Below are 20,982 nucleotides of genomic sequence, written 5' to 3'. Positions count from 1 at the left end.
TTTCCCCCCGCACACATGCCTCTTTATTTTCCATTGTCACAAGCCTGAACAGTTTTGCACAAATGTTTGAGGGAAGTGTGGTCTACTTTTCATATTTATGAATGCACGTAAATGTCAAGTAAATGGAAATAAAACATTGTTTAAATCAAGTGTGGTGAACCGGCCATCACTCACTTTTTCAAGAGAAGAAAGATGACAGATAACAATAGTGGAATTCTAAATGACCCCATTGCAAATACTTAGGTCTTGTTATGCTGCAATGTGTGCAGCCTCCCAATAAAAAATGTAAAAAAAAATTCAAAATGATTACCCCACTTATCCTCTTCTCTCCAATATGGCATCACATCAGTTGATGTACATTTTTCAAGATCAATGACAGTCAAACTGCCCCAAAATTGAATTTTCCCAAAAGGACAAATTCCTTTCAACAATCTCAGAAGAGCTTCAATTACCCTGCTCCAATAACAACAGTGTTCTTTTGACACAATTTCTCATGAAAAAGGATTATAGTATTTTTTTTTTTTAAATTGAGCAACAGATTTTACCCCCATTTTCAAGAACAAGAAAAGTTTCTTTGATCTCAAGCAGAAGTCAGAAAAAATACTGACTTGAGCTCACAGGCAATAAACGAAACAACGTAAAACTAAACAGCTTCATAACAGAAATCAACCATCCACGACAGGTTGATAAAACATAAATAGTTGAAGTTCATGCCAAGTCACTCAACTCTTCAATGCAATTGCACCAATAATATAAATAAAAACACACACAAGCAAACACAAAAAAGATGCATTTCCACAAGGAAAAATAAGCATCAGACACAAGGATTAGAAATCCACCAAACATCATCAAAAGGCATATTCTCAATCAATCAATCAATGAGTCTTATATCGCGCATATTCCGTGGGTACAGTTCTAGGCGCTCTGCAGTGATGCCGTGTGAGATGAAATTTTATACGGCCAGTAGATTGCAGCCATTTCGGCGCATATTTACCTTTCACGGCCTATTATTCCAAGTCACACGGGTATAGGTAGACAATTATTAACTGTGCCTAAGCAATTTTGCCAGGAAAGACCCTTTTGTCAATCGTGGGATCTTTAACGTGCACACCCAATGTAGTGTAATATAAATAAGTAAGTCCGGGGAGGTTCGGACACCGAAGAGAGTCTGCACACAAAGTTGACTCTGTGAAATAAATTTCCGCCAAACCTGGGATCGAACTCACGCTGACAGCGGCCAACTGAATACAAATCCAGCGCGCTACCAACTGAGCTATATCCCCGCCCCTATTCTGAACTGCTTACACAAAAACTAAAGAATACTTTTTTCCCATAAGTCTCCTTTTGCGTAATCCATTAAAAATAAAACCTCTGCAAATTGATATGTCAGCCAAAACATGGTAGAAGAGCACCTCGGTGAATTTCAAATCATCTTTTATCCAATGCTTCAAGCAAAAAGAATACCATCAGCTTCTGCCGATTTATTTTTTTCGTTACCAAAGTTCTGGTAATAATAAGAATGTCCTACCGCTGGTCCTAAGAAAATCGACAGCTTTAGTTGCAAACTCCCAAACTGTAATGAATCACAGTTTCATTCTGATACTTGAACAAGTTATAAACAACAAACAGTCATGCTGATGCTTTATGGAAATAAATAAATTAATAAAAAATAAAATTCGCAATATCTCTTTGCTGCCCACAGTAAACGGATGGCTTCCATGTTGTCACGATGATGCTTAAATAAAATGAAGAATCCAGCAGTGTCACCGCAATGCTTGGCAAGGCAAAGAATACCCTGACGACTAGAAAACTAGATCAGAAAACTTTCCTCCTCATCTTTGCGGACTTTCGCACCAGCTCTGTCACTTCAAACGGATCAATATTCACGTTTGTGGCCTGGAACAAAAACAAGATTTCACATTGTATCAAACATTCAAGGCACAAAACAAGTGTTTCGTTGTGTCGTAGTTCACCATTCCTGTAACTACCTTTTTTGATTTTCTAAGCTGCTATTAGATCAGCTCAATACTAATTATATATCTTTTGTGTGAGGCGTTCACACACATGTGGATCTGTTTTAAAACTACCATGTCCAGTCATATGATTTATCTACCCTAGTTCTGCATATGCTACCTGTCGGTCAATCTCCAAATACAGAAAATGGCTGCCCACTTGACTGAGAATCAACACAGGTCATACAGTTGTAGGTAAACAGAAAGACACCAGTCCTTTGATCAAACTCTTCAGATGATCACTGGGCACTAACACAACTGAGAAGTGAAGAAAAATCAACAGAAACTATTTCACTAGGACACCCGCTTCAAAATTGCTACCGATACGCCGTAATATTTTACCCAAAGTTACGCCGTAATTTGTTACCCAAAGTAACTTGAAAACTGAATCAGGTAGACAAAAACAAAATAATAGGGAACTCACAGCAAACAGTTCCAGAGAACTCATGTCTGCTCGTACGTCTGTCACCACGCCGCGCGTTATGATGCGAGCGTACGCTGGAATCAAAGCTTCTAGACCGTCCTAAAGACAAAATCAACTCAAGGTATACATCAGAGGAACGTCGAACGCTGAAGAAGAAGAAGGTCGAACGCTGAATCAGAGGAACATTCAAGACAACTCTTAAAATGGCAGCATTCCACACACACACACAGTGTCCATACATATTGTACAATACCCATGTCCCTCAGTTTTATTTTTAAATATCTGTAACGATTGCTGCAGCTATATTGGGAGATAAACAATAAAGTTTCATTGATAATGTCTGAAATAATAAGTTGAGTCAGAAAGGCAATATGGTACAGTGGAACTCCCATTTTTAGACCACCGCCCCCCCCCCCCCCCATTTCAGACTCCCTTCCTTATAAGACCCTGTTTACTCAGACTTTCTGTTCTTAACCTATGTAAATGTACCCCCATTTTAACACTCCCTGCTTTGATTTTCTCAGATTTGTAAGGTCTTAAAAGGGGGTTCCATTGTATTATTAAAACAAATGGAGGACAAAAAATGTCTGAGTTAAAATAAATACTGATGTACAAACTCTGCCACAAAACAGAAAAAGATACTCGGGGAGGGCAATTCTTTTGCACATACAAGAACAAAGATATTGCATTACATACCAATGCAGGATAGGCCAGGCCCATAGAGAAACAGTACTTGTGAAGATCATCTGCAAATGCTGCAAGTCCAAACACAAAACACTTTTTAACATTTTGAATTTCAAGCAAAACATATGTCCTCATATGTTTTGGACTTTTTTGTCTGGAACTTTTGATTTTACTTTTCACTGCTCATAATAAAATGTTGTCATTGTACATTCACTGGTACTTCCAAAATTACAACAATGTATTACCTTTCCACATTTTGTGTGCTTACATTTATAACTAGCAACAATACCGGCTCCTGGACTCAGCTCACACTTAAGATACAATCAAATACCTATTCGTACCATTTTACACATGACAATTAATGTAAAAGGGGAAAACTTCTCCCACTTAAACACAACCAAATACTGTACACCCACTTACCTACCCACTTACACAGATGGCTAAAAAAAACAAAAAAACTCTCACGCTCAGACAAAATTACCTACCCTATTACAAACGAAGATTCTGGAAACAGTGTTTGAAATTATAAGAAGTATTTTTTTCCCCCAGTTGAAAGTTCTCACCTCTGAGTACGAAGTAGACCATCTCAAAGAAGTCTTTTCCTGCTGTTGGAGCCATAATCACAACTTCATGATCTTTACGAGGAACCTGAAAAAGCATAGAACAAGGTCAGTTCTGTGTCCATTACAAAGTTGCCTTGAAAAAGAAAATCTTGCAAGGGATAGTTTAAAACTTGCAAGGGATAGCTTAAATCTTGCAAGGGATAGTTTATATCCAGTGATCATGCTAGCCATTTTCCAAACCAGTATCTTTTTATAAGTAAGATTTCTGAAGAAGATTTCTAAAAAAAAAAAATTAAAAAAAAAGTAAGATTTCTGGCTCTCCAAAAACATAAAATATCAAAAGTAAAACAAAAAACCTACTGTCTATACTTGCCCTCAGAGCCACACACACTTTGATTAGTGTTTTGGAATGATGACACCACTCACAAGGTACACGTCCTTGAACAGATTCTATCTAAAACATCTGTTGTTCCCTTTGGGGTTTTTTTGCAAAAATTTTCTGACGAATCTGACCTTCAAACTTGTCCAAAATGGCATCCTAGATGGTATCGGTTTAATGAGCGCTTCTGGGGTAATAACGCGAGACAACTCCTGTGATCTTGCCGCGAGGTGGCGCCAGTTACCAGCCGAAAGAAAGAAGGGGCATAACCTCACCAGAACCGACCATTGTCTGTTTACCGTATAAAATGCACGACTTACACACGAATTGTTACCAAACCGATATGCTATTTGGGACCAATGCAAGTTTTTGTTCCTTTCTCGTGTGATCTTGCCGTGAGGTGGCGCCAGTTACCAGCCGAAAGAAAGAGGGGGCATAACCTCACCAGAACCGCCCATTGTTTGCATTTGATTTAGCATGTACGTGGTTAATCGATTTCCTCACGCCATGCAACAGAAAAGTGGGACTCCATGTGTCTTCATGCCCTCAGGCAGATGCCATTTCAAATAATATTGCTCTCACATACATAAACTGGGGCCGTTTATAATCAGATGGAGAAAAAAAACAGCAATCAGTTTATACATTCGAACCTGTCTGTAACGACCAACCAAGAAATTGACCAAAAATGGTTGTTATCGACAGGTGGTCGCGATGGAAAGGTGCTTTCTATAGAAAGAAACTCGTATTGGGTTGTTCAGAGTGGTCTTTGTGAGCCGATGGTCGCTTTTGAGAGGTGGTCACAAGGGCAGGTTTGACTGTATGTGGAAGGAAGAAAACAAAACAAAATAACCCACTGAATCAAGGACTCAATTACTGTGTCTTTGCATGCAACACTTACCAGACTAGCAAAAGCTACAGCGGATTTGTGTGTGACAGCAAGACCCAGTGATGCTGACAGTCTGGCCATGTCTGTGTAGAAGTTGGTCCCTGTGGTGGTGAAGTAGTCTTGTGCCCCCAATCGCCACGCTTCCACCACACCTGAGACCACAGTCACCATCTTCTGTTAGCTTTCAAGCATGTACTATGGAACCTCCCTTTAAGACCCCTAATCTAATAAGACTCCCATTTTAAGACATTTTTTTTAATCAGATTTTCTGTTCATAGCCTTTGTAAATTGACCCCCATTTTAAGACTCCCTCCTTTTTAAGACCCTCTTTTTACATTTAGTCAAGTTTTGACTAAATGTTTTGACATAGAGGGGGAATCGAGACGAGGGTCGTGGTGTATGTGTGTGTGTGTATGTGTGTCTGTCTGTCTGTGTGTGTGTGTGTGTAGAGCAATTCAGACTAAACTACTGGGCCGATCTTTATGAAATTTGACATGAGAGTTCCTGGGTATGATATCCCCGGACGTTTTTTTCTTTTTTTCGATAAATACCTTTGATGACGTCATATCCGGCTTTTTGTAAAAGTTGAGGCGGCACTGTCCCACCCTCATTTTTCAATTAAATTGATTGAAATTTTGGCCAAGCAATCTTCGACGAAGGCCGGGGTTTGGTATTGCATTTCAGCTTGGTGGCTTAAAAACTAATGAGTGAGTTTGGTCATTAAAAATCGGAAACTTGTAATTAAAATATAAAATTTCTAAAGTAAATTTTCATTTGATTAATATACTTACCCCAATCACATATTGCATTTGACTACGTCTGAGATGCTAGGTACTGAAAACGCTTACCCATCTAACACAACAAGGGGAAGCAAACCCATCACCAAAAAGGCAAACGTAGCCATGGTAACGAGAGGGTATCCCGGGAGTTACCTCCCCTCTAGTGGATACCACGTCACTTCCTACCACACACGTGGCAACTCATACGACTTGAAGAAAACTCAAACCATAAGCGGGGCAGGCGGGCGGGCCTACACTATGTGATTGGGGTAAGTATATTAATCAAATGAAAATTTACTTTAGAAATTTTATATTAAATTACATATTCTTACTCCCAATCACATATTGCAGATAACATCAACAAGGCGGTGGGAAAGAAAAAATTCAACTCCCATTAGAAACCCTGCCAGAAACTGGCCCGCTGCCCAAAAAGGCATGAAGGGCCCAGTGGGAAAGAAAAATTCTAACTCCCTCTAACACCCTTACCAGGAACTGGCCCCCTGCCAACAAGCCAGAAAGGGGCCAGAGAAAATCCTGAAAGACAGCCAGGATGTCGCTTAGACCAAACTTGCTAGAGACACCTTCAGAAAGCTGTGCCCAACCCTTCCTCCCCGGACCGTAAAGAAGGAGGCCCAGGGAGGAAGAAGAGCCCTGGATTACATGAACCCGAGCCAAGAGGAGGGGAAGACAATCTGACCCCCCCCCCCCTTTCTTGTTGGAAGGCTATGCCAAACCCCGACAACAACTGAGCGATATAGGTCAGCTCCAGAGAAGAGCGACCAAACTCCGCGCAAAAAGAAAGAGAAAGACCTGAGTACAAAGTACCAGAGTCCGACCCGATGATAAACAAACTCAAAAAGAGCATAAGCGTTCCGAAAGTTCCAAGAACGTGAAGAAACGCTCACCCCCCCTTAGCACACTGTCTGCTACTCTGTGTTAGAGTACAACCAACCAAGAAACGATCAAGGTACGCTTAGGAAGTGACGCAAGAAAACAGGAAAAACCCTGACTGCGATCTTTTGACATCGTCACCCCTAACGCATGCTAAAGAAGGGTGCCGTAAACGGCAGACCTGCTGCTCTCAAAAGAGATGGTAACCCGAAATCCTCTACCCGTTCGTGCCACAGCAGAAAGGGATAGTACGAGGAAGCCGATACTTGCAACAAGCATAAGCACCCGAAAGTGCGGGAGTCACAGAGGGCAAAAGCCTAGAGTGACCAGTAACCATGACAAAAAATGGCCCCCAAGCCATAGAGCTCGCAGTTCAGTCCGCTTGTAGGTAATTGAAACCGAATCAAGAACCCAAAGCCGAAAACACGACTGGTAAGCATACCAGACAAAGCGTGAAGCCGACCAGCCAAAAGACTCCCGAGACAAGGGGTCTCAGGAAAAGACTGGAAATTATATCCCAGATCAAATCAAGAGCCCTCCTGGGTTTGAGCGAAAGGCCCGAAAAAGCCTGTCCACGTCTGAAAGACTGAGGGACAAACACTGAGCCAACGGGCCAACACCATAAACATAGTAGCCTGTGATAGAAGGGTGACTGTAGCAAGAAACCCGACCGAACGGAAGTCGTACTGACTCACCTCAGAAAGAGGATGCAGAAAGCCTAGAAATCTGCCGACACAGGCGCCGGAAATGCCATAGCTACCTGCGAAATGCAGGAGACAATCGCACCGGTCAAGACTAAAAGCCATAATGTCCGTAGGACAGCCATAATTCCGAAGTACCCGCCGTACGCAGGTAAACGAAAGAAAATAGGAACATTAGCCAGCTCCCCCCTTCCAGAAGGAGAGGACTGGCCAAAACTGAGAGAGAAGGTAAGCCACAAAGGATGACTCCTCCGACCTACGTTGCCAAAGACAACGCCCCCTCAGAAAACTGAATGTAACCTCCGAGGACAACTCAAGAACAGCTTAAGTTAGGACAAAACACCAGAACAAGTCTGATCGCTGAGACAGGCAGAGTCGGACCCAGCGACAGACAATAATGACCACAAAGGTCAATCGTTGTTCTAAAACCCTGACGTAACTAAGACGCCGGTAAGAGAACCACCTCTCCGGCCAGCCGGAAGTGCGACAGAAGCAGCAGCCCGTGGCTGAAACAACTGTTCGCCGCCTGAGGGCGGGCACCCGTAACCCCGAAGGGCAGAGAAGCGAGGATCAAGCACCTGATCTCCGCTCACACTGCTACGGAAAACCCCAAAAGATGTCTCTTCTCTAGCCACCAACTGAAGTCAGAGTGGCCGAGCGAAAGAAAATGCCGAAGTCACATCCACCAGAGGCAGAAAAAGTACACGGAATAACCGGAAAACCGGAAACGCGCGTACCGGAACATCGTATTAGCTGATACCCTGACTGACAGCGAGTCAGAAACAGCCAAATGACGTCCAAGACAACGGGACGGAATAGACAGAAGCCCCTCCCACCGGAAAGGTGACGAGACAACTACCCCGGCCGAGGAGCTGGACCGCCCGAAAGCGGCAGCCGTTCCTTTCTCCCAGAAAGCAACCGGAAAGAAGAGGAACAGTATATCCAGCCACAGCCAGAAATGCAAACCGACCAAGTAGCAGCATGCACAAAATAAGGCTGCTGAGACTGAGGCCGGAAGCTGAAAAGCCCGGAAGCCAGTCTCCGGTCAACCCCAGCACAGCCACAGAGTGACCATGTGGTGAGAGACTTAATATTCCCAAAAGGAGGGTACCGGGAAGTAACGTCCGCCACGGCTGCAAGAAAAGCCTTGAGCCTTGCCGGAAATCCCGACCATGTCCCTTCGCTGACCACCAACTGAACCTCAGAGTGGACTACAAAGGACAAAGGCCGAAGCCATAAACCCAGCGGTGGGAGGAAGAACGGAATACCCGGAAACCGGAAAACCGTAACCCAGAAAAGGACCTCCCTCATCCCTTGACCATGAGGAAAAGGGTAAGTAGACCACCCCTCCGACCCCTGACTGCCCTGACCAAAGCACAGAGTGCTGAAAGCCGGCTGCTATTGTTCCCTCTCTGACGTCCCACCGGAAGTGACAGAAAGAGGAACAGCATACCCGACCGAAGCCGGAAACGCCGCCGCCGAAACCACAGAAAGTGGAAACGAAGGCTGCGTAGGCTGAGGCAGGCAGCCATAAAGCCAGGAGGCCAGTCTGCGGCCCCTCCTACCACCAACGACGGGGCGTACAAGTGAAGGAGTGCCTATTGCCAGACACTGTTGCCTTCTCCCTGCCATCCAAAGGAATTGCCAAAAAGAAGAACAGCAAACCCGGCCGAAGCCGGCTAGCAGCTGACGTAACCGTCACAACGGAAACGAAGACTGCAGAGGCTGAGGCCAACGCCAGAAAGCCTGAAGGCCAGTGTGTGGTCCACCCAAAACCGAGCGTCAAAGCGAATCTGTTTAGGTGGACCTACGCTTTCAGTCAAAACCGAAAAGGCAGCCGCCGAGACCGCCACCGCGCAAACGAAGACTGCATAGACTGAGGCCGGAAGCCATAAAGCCCGAAGGCCAGTCTGCGATCCCCCGTACCCCGCCGCTACAGCGTACGTGTGTAGGTGGACCTATACTTCCGGCCGAAACCGGAACCGTTTATCCCGGCCGAAACCGGGAACGGCCGCCGCTGCCAGTCAACAAAGTCCGAACCTGCAACAGGAGTTCTTGCCAACAGGCCGCAAACCACCCGAAAACGCAGACGCCGAAACCGCCACCGCGGAAACAAAGACTGCAAAGACTGAGGCTGGAAGCCATCGTGCCCGGAGGCCAGTCTACGGTCCCGCCATACACGGCAGCTGCAGCGTACGTGTGTAGGTGGACCTATAATTCCGGCCGAAACCGAAAACACAGCCGCCGGAACCACAAGAGCGGAAACGACGACTGCATAGACTGAGGCCGGAAGCCAAAAAGGCCGGAGGCCAGTCTGTGGTCCATAAACTCACCGCAAACAGAGCGAGAAGTGAGAGAAGGACCTATACTTCCGGTCAAAACCGGAAAAACGCAGCCGCCGAAACCGCCGATAGCGGAAACGAAGACTGCATAGACTGAGGCCGGAAGCCATAAAGCCCGGAGGCCAGTCACGGCCGCGCATAGCTTGCCTCTTTACTTTTAGCAACACCAGCTGCGCTACCGCAGATCTAATCTCCTGAGCGGCCTGCGAGCTGCCAGCGGGGAGCACGCTGTCACGCGATACCGCAGCCGTCAGCGGGCTGATACTGCTCTTTCAGTCTGCGCGGGGAAACACACTGCCTTTGTTTTCATAGATAAAATAATCTTCCCATTCATGCAGTTGCAACGCTCTTGATCTCATCGCATAGTCCAGTGAACACAGTTTACATAGACACCAAACACTCCTGGAGAAATGTGAGCGTGATTTGCACTAAGCCCGTTATAATGCATGCATTCTACACGTCTTACAGCACAGTCACATGCACACAACACAAACAAGCACTAACTTCCACCCAAGCTGTGTGGGGCATGTAAGATTTTTGATAGAAGAAATTAGGTACTAGCGTGACTACAGTTTAGCCTCTCTACAAATCACTCACTAAATTTTGGAGAACACACCATTAGCGCTGTGGAGGTCGGGGTCAATAAACAGACTGGTTCCCCACTGTCTGCGGCGCGTACTCCAGTTTTGTGTCGGTTCACACAGACAGTCAGCGAGCCAAAGGCCGTTTGTCAGTTCTTTGTGCCACTGGTTTATCCACTCCTTATTCGCCTAGTATTACTATTAGCTACCAGAAATGTTACTGTCCGATGTTGGTTTGCACTCAGTTACCTATTGGATATATATACAAACAATGTGTTGACCTGTACTCTCTCCTGTTACATTATTTACAATAGTCAACAGCACCTTTTTTTCTTTTCTTTGTTTTTATTTCTTCAATTTCTTGGAAGTAGTTTGCATCGCAGGAGAAGAAAGAATGTGTTGTTCTTTGGTGATCAATGCCAGACGTTCGCTGTCATTCTTGATCGCCCAGAATCTTCGCTTGAGTTGATTGACAGTGGCGTGAATCTGTTCTCCTCCCTGCTCTCCGTGCAGCGCCAGTCCAAATCCCCACCTGCTGATCCATTCCACGCAGTGTGTCTCCAAAATGTGTTGTTTAGGGACAATGTTTACCTGGGGAAATGTGGTCCTGTAGAATTGCATGTAGTTGGAAATGAACTTGTCTATTTCAGGAATTGTTTCTTTTTCAATGGGCCGTTTGTGGGAGAGCAGTTGATGGACTTCAGAATATAAACGGTTGAGTTGTAAAAACTCGTCTCTAATGTCCTGGGCTGTATTGTGAAGCTCTTCGCTGTCAGTGAGCTCAAACGTTTTTTTGACAACGCTGTCACATATGGCTGTGTAAACATCTGGCTTCAGGTATTTGTTACAATGGTTGCCGATAAATGAGCGACTGTGGAAGGCTTGAACCACTATCTTATGTTGGTTTAAAACATCTTCTAGGTTTGCTGTGACAGGCCCAGAGCGAAGTTGAAGTCCACTTTGATCTTCTTTCAGTGTCTTAATTTCGACATCCAGTGCATGTACAGCGTCATAGAACTCTTGCGGGTCTTTGGAAGCGTTGTGTTGTGGGTCTGTGGGGACAGCAGATTGTGTCGTCTGTGCAAATACTACGCGTGTTCCTTCCCTTTCTAGCTCTACTTTTTCTCTCATCTTTTCCTGGATGACATTTAACGATTTAACGTAGCTCTGAAACTGCGGTGTAGTTTCTGACAAGTCCAATTGGCTTTCTTTGGCAAGGGCGACTGCAATTTGTTCATCAAGTGTGGCATTTTTTCTCGAGCAAGTCGTGATGTTTTTTTGCTATGCCCAGCAGCAGGTGAAGGTATGGTGGAGCTACCTGTGTCAGCTGAATGTCCCATATCGGTGCTGTCACAACATTGTTGAATGCCTGTGCAGTCACTTTCCGTCCTCCTGCTCTCTTGAATCTGTTGTGATCTTTCTTGATGTTATTCAATGTCCTGGGTACAGCAGACGGTCTATTGGATGGGGCTCTCTGTATTTGTAGCTTTGTAGCTTGGCACCACAGACATGGATGAACGCCCTGTGCGCCGGACAGTCCATAGAGCTTCAGCAAAAAGTCGTAGTCGCCAAAAAGAAACAACTTGACTTTCTTGTCATGCCAGATCATGTTGGATAGAGTGGTGAGTTGATCCTTGAATGGATGAAGTATTGATCGGAGATTCCTGACATTGTCTTTGCATTCCACCAAGCAAATCATAAACGTGTTTTCCTTTGAGTTTGGAGAGTCAACATTGATGACTTGGAGAACGAGTTTAAAACTGTCACCGCCGTGATCACCTCCTACTTTCACCCATACTTCGTTACTGGGTATGGTGTCGTCATGCCATGTGAGTCGCCCTTTTTTGTTGAGCTGATCAAGGAGATTAGAAACAAAGACTGGAACATCCTCTATCTTAGCAACAGGCACATTTCGCTTTGCTTCTGTGTCTAGCGTTTTGTCGTAGAAAAAGACAGCGTTCTGATCAACTGTTACCTCGCCACATATCGATTCAGCTTGGTATGCTCGTTCTTCTCTTTCACTGCTGAGAAGAATGCCTTTGCCTCGCATGAGTTTTCGGTGTTCTCTATGCTTGGTGTGACTAAGTTCAAGTTTGGTTTTTAATCTTGCCGATTCTTTTGCTGTTAAATGCACTTGTCCACACCCTGCTGTTTCGAGTATCTGCCTCCTTGTTTGTTTCGTCGTAAGTTTCAGTTCTGTTCCATGTTGCCGAACTGCATCCTCTGATGATGCCCCTGCTGTTTCCTGCCTCAGTTTAGTCATTCGATTTGCTCTCCTTTTTCTGAGAGGGGATTTTGCATCCCTTGAGGACTTTCTTGGTTTGACTATTTTTTTTAGGAAAATACTCTGTCCTCCTGTTCGACATTCAACAGTGTGTTTGTCTCCCGAAGCATTTAATTTTAATTTGCACATTTTTGTGAACATCTTCTCTTCTGCTGTTGTAAATGGAAGATTTAACTCTTGGATGCTCCGTATGGTTTTTGCAGCCGTGAAAGACTTGGTAGCGCAGGTCATTGAAGTTGGAAAAGAAACTCTGGCCACTTTACGTTTGACAGGCGTGTGACACACCTCTACTACTGTTTTGGCGGTGGGGGTAGAAGGGCAAGGGTCTGGGGGTAGACTCTGTGACGTTACAGTTGCTGGGTTTGCAGTTGAAAAAGACACTCTGGCAACTTTCTCTTTGGCAGGCGTGTGACACACCTGAACAACTGTTTTGGCGGTGAGGGTAGAAGGGGAAGGGTCAGGGGGTAGACTCGGTGATGTTACAGTTGCTGGGTTTGCAGTTGAAAAAAACACTCTGGCAACTTTCTCTTTGGCAGGCGTGTGACACACCTCAACAACTGTTTTGGCGGTGGGGGTAGAAGGGGAAGGGTCAGGGGGTAGGCTCGGTGACGTTACAGTTGCTGGCTCAGAAGGGGTGGAGGCAGATGGAGGTGAAAAGCTAGTCACATCACTGACACTGTCACTCTTAGAAGGGGTGGAGGCAGATGGAGGTGAAAAGCTAGTCACATCACTGACACTGTCACTCTGGCAACTCTGCTGTACAAGTAGGCCTACATGGCTGCTATGATCGGGTTTCAAAGGCCGACCGCCTTTTCCCAGCTGTTTGAATTGGCTACACACACTGCAGTCATCGATGCTGGCAGAGCTGTCAAACAAGGTCCAAATTGTGGTGCTCTTATCCAGGGCAGAAGATGCGGTTTCGAGTGCTTTTCCTGATGAACATGGCCTACGTTTCAACATATATAGCCTCGAATGACATTTAATGCACATTGTCTTGGAATATAAGATCCCGTCAGTGTCTTTGTTAATGACAATTCCATGATAAAGTTTCAAGTAGGAGGCAAAGTTAACACATAATTTAGCAGGGTTGCTGTCCCTTTTTCTTTGAGATCTTTCACCACAGATTCTACAAAGAGCATTCAGTTTTTCTAAATGACTTGATTCCCAGTACACTGTGGTATCCATGTTTGTACAGAAGCTTCTCTATACGCTAGTTTTATTTCTGTCTCAATAACATTATGCTAAAGAGTGTTCTCGGAAATCTGTTAGTCACATACTATAGAGCACACATCAAGCAACTGGAATCATAAATGATATCGGCACACAAATCGTGATGCACAAGAGAATCCACTTTGAGAACACAAGAGACAGCCGCAGACCAGTGTACTCCACAACACAGAAAATAGACCGTATACACGGGTTATATTTCTGTCTAAATTACATTACTCTAAAGGGTGTTGTCGGAAATCTGTCAGTCACATTATAAAACACACACACATAGCAATTGGAATCAGCAATTGATATCGGCACAAAAATCGTGATGTAGAAGATAATCCACTTTGAAAACACAAGAGACAGCAGCAGACCAGTATACTCCACAACACAGAAAATAGACTATACACAGGTTATACTTCTGTCTAAATTACATTACTCTAAAGGGTGTTGTCGGAAATCTGTCAGTCACATTATAAAACACACACACATAGCAATTGGAATCAGCAATTGATATCGGCACAACAACTGTGATGTAGAAGATAATCCACTTTGAAAACACAGGAGACAGCAGCAGACCAGTGTACTCCTCAATACAGAAAACAGAACAAATTCCAGAGCCAAGGAGTGACCTAGAAACACTGGCTGCCAGCCTCAGCTCTTATCACTAGCCTGGCGGGTCAAATTACAGCATGCAGCTGGACAAACTTAAGCGGTGGTTTTGGGCAGAATTCGTGAGCCGTGCAGTCTGTGATCCATACCCTCACCACACAAGCTGAGCGGGAAGTGAGAGGAGGACCTATACTTCCGGTCGAAACCGGAAAGACGCAGCCGCCGAAACCGCCGATAGTGGAAACGAAGACTGCATAGACTGAGGCCGGAAGCCATAAAGCCCGGAGGCCAGTCTGTGATCCATACCCTCACCACACAAGCTGAGCGGGAAGTGAGAGAAGGACCTGTGCTTCCGGCCGAAGCCGGAAATGCGGCGACCGTAAACGGAAGCTGCTGCTGAGCATCAAAGCCCCAGACATTCTGGCTGGGACTGACGCTAGCATAAAGCACAGACTGGTTACCAACGTCCAAAGCCGAAACGGGAGGACGAGTCACCAGTAGAATGCAGAGAGTGACTCTGCCCAATTGACCTGTCTCCCGGCAGGGAGTGTCCCGACGCCTCACGAGGGCTGTGGGACCAGGTCAACTTACTTGAATGGCCTGCGAAGAAGGCGGAAACGGCAGAGGCAGGAAGCTGCACTCCAGAACCGGAAGCCACAGCTAGCAAAGCAAGGGACTGCACAACCACAAAGGAGGAAGGTAGCGCAGAGCTGACGAAAAACGGAAGAGCGCTGCATCTCCCGCTGGCCAATGTATCGGATATCTGAAACAAGAGATATATAGCAAAGAGGACCAAGAGCCCCCTAATCCGGAGCCAACAAAGAAGAAGGCGGCGAAACAACGGACGAGCTAGACGTACAGCAGTAGTCGAACTCGGAGGAGAAAAAGTCACCGAAAAAAAAACAGTGTTGAGGGCTTCGTAAGAAGCCCCAACACCTAGCTAAGCAGAGGACGACTTGGGCTTGTTACCTTACCCCTAACGTCGGCCTTAACCCCTTTCGCTCGTCTGAGTCAGCCATGCTGACTAACCAAAACGAACAAGGCAAGACAAAAATTTTCTGAAAAAACGTACGTTCAAAACGGACAGAAAACTCAGTAAACAAACAAAACAAAGAACGTGCAACGAACACAACTACCGAGCTTGCAACTACATGAGAAGACAAGACCGGTACATGCCAAACAATAAACATCAGCAAAGCTAACGAAAATACAAATGGCGGCACGCAACAGCTACTGATAACACAAGTCCCACGGACGAACTATCAGTAACAACACAGAAAGGACGTTTGCAAACAACAAACCAAAACAAGAACGGCTCACCAACTGGAGCCCGCACAGGTGAAAGACAGGTAAAACGTGGCAGGCAGGTGAGAAGTCTCACCAAGATAGCCACTGTCAGCGAAAAAATCAGGACACCCTCTCTCTAGGACGCTGAAAGATCGTATGAGTTGCCACGTGTGTGGTAGGAAGTGACGTGGTATCCACTAGAGGGGAGGTAACTCCCGGGATACCCTCTCGTTACCATGGCTACGTTTGCCTTTTTGGTGATGGGTTTGCTTCCCCTTGTTGTGTTAGATGGGTAAGCGTTTTCAGTACCTAGCATCTCAGACGTAGTCAAATGCAATATGTGATTGGGAGTAAGAATATGTAATTTAATTATTTTTTTATTAAACGATTTAAAAACAATTTCATCTTATTCTGCGTCATTTTCTGATTCCAAAAACATATACATATGTTATATTTGGATTAAAAACAAGCTCTGAAAATTAAAAATATAAAAATTATGATTAAAATTAAATTTCCGAAATCGATTTAAAAACAATTCCATCTTATTCCTTGTCGGTTCCTGATTCCAAAAACATATAGATACAGCAGTCCCTCTCATGAACGGACACCCTTGGGCCATAGCAAAACTGTCCGTACATTGCAGGTGTCCGGTCACGGGAGGGGTGACCACACCACCCCCTCCCTCATACACTCACACAGAGACACACAAACAACAGGATTGAGTCTATGCTAATCACTTCTTGTGGCTACTAAACAATAAACTCCTAATACTTCTTTAAACGTTCTGTAAAAATGATTTGTATGAAAAGTGTTGAAAAGAAGAGATAAAATAAATCCTCAAGGCAGTGAACACACTCACCATGCACTGACATACCAAAGCAGCCACACAAACACAGCACAGAGGAGCGTGTGCAGATGCTTTGCAAGAATAAGCTTGAAACCCAGTTTGAATAAATAGCAGCAGATAGAGCTGCATGTCATAATCATGTAATTTATTTTCATCTTGTCTGGCTTTATTGACTGCATGCCGATCATGTGGCATGGCAGTGACTTTTCACTCTTCAGTCAGAAATACACTGTACATAACACAGCTCCCACTCTCCCTCACTAATGCCTACCCCAAGCCGTGACAACTGATGCTTGGAAATTGTGTGGAAGAGTACACCTCTCTATTTCTCTCCAATGCTCTTCCTGCTGACATGCAGTGACACCGGACACCCCACAGAGTTTAGCCAGCTACCCCTCCACCCCCCACCCCCCTCTCTCTCTCACTCCCTCCAGCCATGTACTGTTGGGCTGTGGCCAGAGAGGTCAGCTCCAACTGTTCACTCAGAGCAAAACCAGTTGACTGTGTCGTAACTTTTGACACAGCAAGACAACTGAAGTGTTCACAGATTAGGCAACCGACTCACTGGTCAAGGCTGAGGGGAAACAAGAGTATCTTGTCAATGAAAGAGGTTACATACAGACACACGATGCTGAGAACTGTGGCCGGATTTTCACTTTCTTTCGCTCAGGACATTCATCGATTGTACGGTTTCTGTTGTTTACGCCCAACAGACAAGAATAAAGAGCACAGTGCAGTTTCATGTTGGCATCTTCGCATGTACTCCACTCCTGACCAAAACTACCCCCCCCTCCTGATGGGTACAGGTGCACTCAAGTTACCAGTGACTGTCGTCACGCCATTGCGGCTGTGATCTTTGCACCAAGAGCCGGACTGCTCTGTTATCGATTTTGTTGTGGTGAAAATTTGACGATGGTCTGTCCGTACATTGGAGGTATGACCTGCTGTTGGGACCGAAAATGAGTGTCCGTGTCCACGTTTTGCAGGTGTCCGTTTAAGGGGGGGCAAATATAGAAGGAAAACACTCCGTGCCGAGCAAATGTGTCCGTACATGTCAGGTGTCCGCTCACGCCGGGGGCCGTACATTGCAGGGACTGCTGTATGTTATATTTGGATTAAAAACACGCTCAGAAAGTTAAAACGAAGAGAGGTACAGTAAAACGTGCTATGAAGCACAGCGCAATCGCTACCGCGCCAAACAGGCTCGTCACTTTCACTGCCTTTTGCACTAGCGGCGGACTACGTTCAGTTTCATTCTGTGAGTTCCTCAGCTTGACCAAATGTAGTAATTTTGCCTTACGCGACTTGTTTTAGATTGCATGAGGTCTTAAAAGGGGGGTCCCACTGTATAGTGCAACTGCACTGACTGCTAGAAAATATTGTCTGTTTGAACTGCAGTGGAACCCCCCTTTATGACCCTCCAATTTAGGATTCCCTCCCTTTTAAGACCTTATTTGTTCAGATTTTCTGTTCATAACCAGTAAAATTACCTCCCTTTTAATTAAGACTTCCTCCTTTTTAAGAACCTCATTTCTTAGATTTTATGGGGCCTTAACTCTTACCAGTTCGCTCCCTTACCCATAGTAAGCAAGCTTACGATGCCCCCCCCCCTGTAGTTTTCCACTGACCAATTATCTAATTATCACAAAACAAATTGGTTATTTTACATTGGATGGGTTGGACAGTGGATAAACTCATATGTTAGACACACTTTATGACAAATTTCAACAAAAATCATGTTGTCACCCCCATAACCTTTTTTACCTTTAAAGATAGCACAATTATCTTTGCAAATATGAAAAGCTTATTCATTTTCCTTTCATTTGATATATAACTTTCTATATTTCATTTAGAATATGACCCCAGATAGCCACTCGGCAAGTAGGCACCAACAGCACTGTAAAATATGCCCTAAAACCCCCGAACTGGTAAGAGTTAAAAGGGGATTTCTACACTGCAACTGTGTGTGTGTGTGTGGGGTGTGTGAGCGTGTGTGTGTGTGCAAATGAACGAGCGAGTGTGTATGTGGGTGCTTGTGTTCAGGTCGGTGTGTGTGTGTGCATGTGAGTGTGAAGGTACACAACATTCACATGTATGTGGTCGTGCACATCACAGTATGCAAGTGGGCATCAAATGTTATAAACGAATGAACGCAAAACAATGCATAAAACTACAGAAAAGACAAAAAGATGGCGTTACCATGATATCTTTCGGGGTCCAGGAAGCCATGAAGATGTGGGTGAACCTGACTGGCACCACACTTTGGCAGCACATCCCAGATAAGAGAGGGGAATCGTGCTGATGGAAATGAACGGTGTGCTTTTTGAAACCTGAAAAAAAGCATTACATTAAAAAAACATGTTTAATTGTAAAAGAAAGAATTCAAAGAAGATATAGCATTTTGAAGATGTTATCAGTTTTTCTTAATCGTGAAGTAAGAGATAAAGGGCAATTGTTTTATACATGAGGAGTGTTGCGTAAAGCTTCATAATCAATTTAATGTGACCATTTTTCATTTCAAACAACACCCGAAGAGGTTCAAAAGATGAAGATTCTCATGCCTGTACACTACACCACACCATCATTACTGTACCATCACCATGGACGATAGCAACAGTTAAGAGCGTACTCACCATGCAAGAGTGAGATTCATCAGCCCCATCACCAACAGCAACATTTACCACGACACAGTCAACCATCACCCCTACACTACACTACACCACACCGTCATTACCAACACCACTGACAACAGCAACATTTACCACGACACAGTCAACCATCACCCCTACACTACACTACACCACACCGTCATTACCAACACCACTGACAACAGCAACAAGAGCGTACATGTACTCACCACGCAAGAGTGAGATTCATCAGCCCCATGTAGGACTCTGCCGACCATCTCAGAGGATCGTGCTGCTTCATGGCTATCAGAGCGTGCAGCGTGTCCACTTTGAACGTGTTGGACATGGAAAATGCGTGCTCATTTTCCACACGATGGAACAAGTGCTCTGCCGTGTAGCTGCAACAAGCACAGACGCTCAACCCCATGAGGAAAATATACTGATGAGACTTTCTGTGTTTGAATCTAGGTTTGTTGTACATTTACATGCAAACAGAGATGTGCACCTTCCCAACCACACGATTGATGAAACTTGCCCTCAGGAGATCAATTTATTTTATGTGAATGCTTACTTCCCAATAGATTTCCTGAATTTTCTAAACCTCCAAGAAAGGGAAATAACAGAAAAATACACATTTGACATTTAAACCCAAGGCCAATTTTCCCTGATTTTAAAGCTTCTGTGGTTTCTTTCATGCCACACACAGACCTGAGAAACTGATACAAAAAGTAACAAATAAGTTACAACCTCAACATTTTTTTTTCACAGACTGGTGAGAATTTTATTTTTGGCTCACGTAAGTGTAGCCTATGCGATGATAAACTTTGTCTGTCTGTGCGTGCGTGCGTGCGTGCGTGTGTGTGTGTGTGATAGAAACTTTAACATTTCCGAGTCTATGGATTACGTCAGTCTCGGTCAAAAGTGTTTGACGTGTGTGATAGAAACTATTTGAAGACGTCACATTATGACGTAAGAGGGTTAGACGTCACGCAAAGGAATTACTGAACGTCTCGGTCATTGTTATTGTGAGCGGGCCGAGACTACTTGGCGCTTTCTTGCACAGTTTCACCTATGCTTACTGTGTGTGTGTGTGTGTGTGTGTGTGTGTGTGTGTGTGTGTGTGTGTGTGTGTGTGTGTGTGTGTGTGTGTGTGTGTGTGTGTGTGTGTGTGTGTGTGTATGTGTGACGGAGTGATTGAGTTTGTGTTACTGTTTGTCGATTTCTTACGTGAGCCTTGAAGGCTTCGCCTCTTGTTTTATAATTGTATGAATAACAAGTAAATTTGTACACATAATAAAGAAAGGTCCATACATACCTCTTAAAATTGCAGAAGTCACAGCTTTTTTTAGTTTCTTTCAGGATGTTTTCGTAACTGGAATGCACACACACAATAACGTTGTCAGTTGCACATTATTTGACTGAAACAAACTTTAACAGTTAACTGCCAAAGTTACACCTGTATGTTTTACTAGCTTATAACTCATGATAAAAAAACAAAACCGTGAACATTAAATTGCCATGCTTCAAAATGCATACATTCCATTAAATCTGTTTATTTCTACCACAGCGCATTTTATTTTTCTGGATATTTTCCCTGCTCACAATAACACTCACTAATGATGCGCATCCATCTCAGTAGACTGAAAAGGAAACTCTGGGAAATCAAAATAAGATTGACTCACTAGTCTGCTTCTGGTTCATCCGGTGGTAACACTGGTCTTTTGTCTCGGAGAGGGTTGAAAATGGTGTGCTCGCGTGTGAAACGATTTACTACATGAATGATTTCCTGCAAAAATCAAAACAAAAACAAAACAATGATAACAACAGAGCAATTCTAAAAATCAATTTTGTACAAATATCAAGAGACTACA

General features: G+C 44.4%; 1 protein-coding gene across 1 annotated transcript in view; it reads right to left on the bottom strand.

The window, feature by feature from the left end:
• Nucleotides 1-11: 11 nt before the first annotated feature.
• Nucleotides 12-20,982, bottom strand: part of LOC138964304 (uncharacterized) — a 37,274-nt gene continuing 16,303 nt past the window's right edge. The window contains exons 5-13 of the mRNA XM_070336220.1: nt 20,794-20,897; nt 20,427-20,483; nt 19,342-19,509; nt 18,684-18,814; nt 4,961-5,100; nt 3,684-3,768; nt 3,133-3,191; nt 2,437-2,535; nt 12-1,896 (exon numbers count right to left, since the gene is read on the bottom strand). Coding sequence (XP_070192321.1) covers nt 1,816-1,896; nt 2,437-2,535; nt 3,133-3,191; nt 3,684-3,768; nt 4,961-5,100; nt 18,684-18,814; nt 19,342-19,509; nt 20,427-20,483; nt 20,794-20,897 — 924 coding nt within the window. The 3' untranslated portion in view covers nt 12-1,815. The remainder of the gene's footprint in view (nt 1,897-2,436; nt 2,536-3,132; nt 3,192-3,683; nt 3,769-4,960; nt 5,101-18,683; nt 18,815-19,341; nt 19,510-20,426; nt 20,484-20,793; nt 20,898-20,982) is intronic.

Source organism: Littorina saxatilis, linkage group LG4 (assembly GCF_037325665.1).
Source record: "Littorina saxatilis isolate snail1 linkage group LG4, US_GU_Lsax_2.0, whole genome shotgun sequence".
Classification (NCBI taxonomy): domain Eukaryota; kingdom Metazoa; phylum Mollusca; class Gastropoda; order Littorinimorpha; family Littorinidae; genus Littorina; species Littorina saxatilis.
The sequence above is the reverse complement of the archived record's forward strand: the minus strand, read 5'-3'. Positions and strand labels throughout refer to the sequence as shown.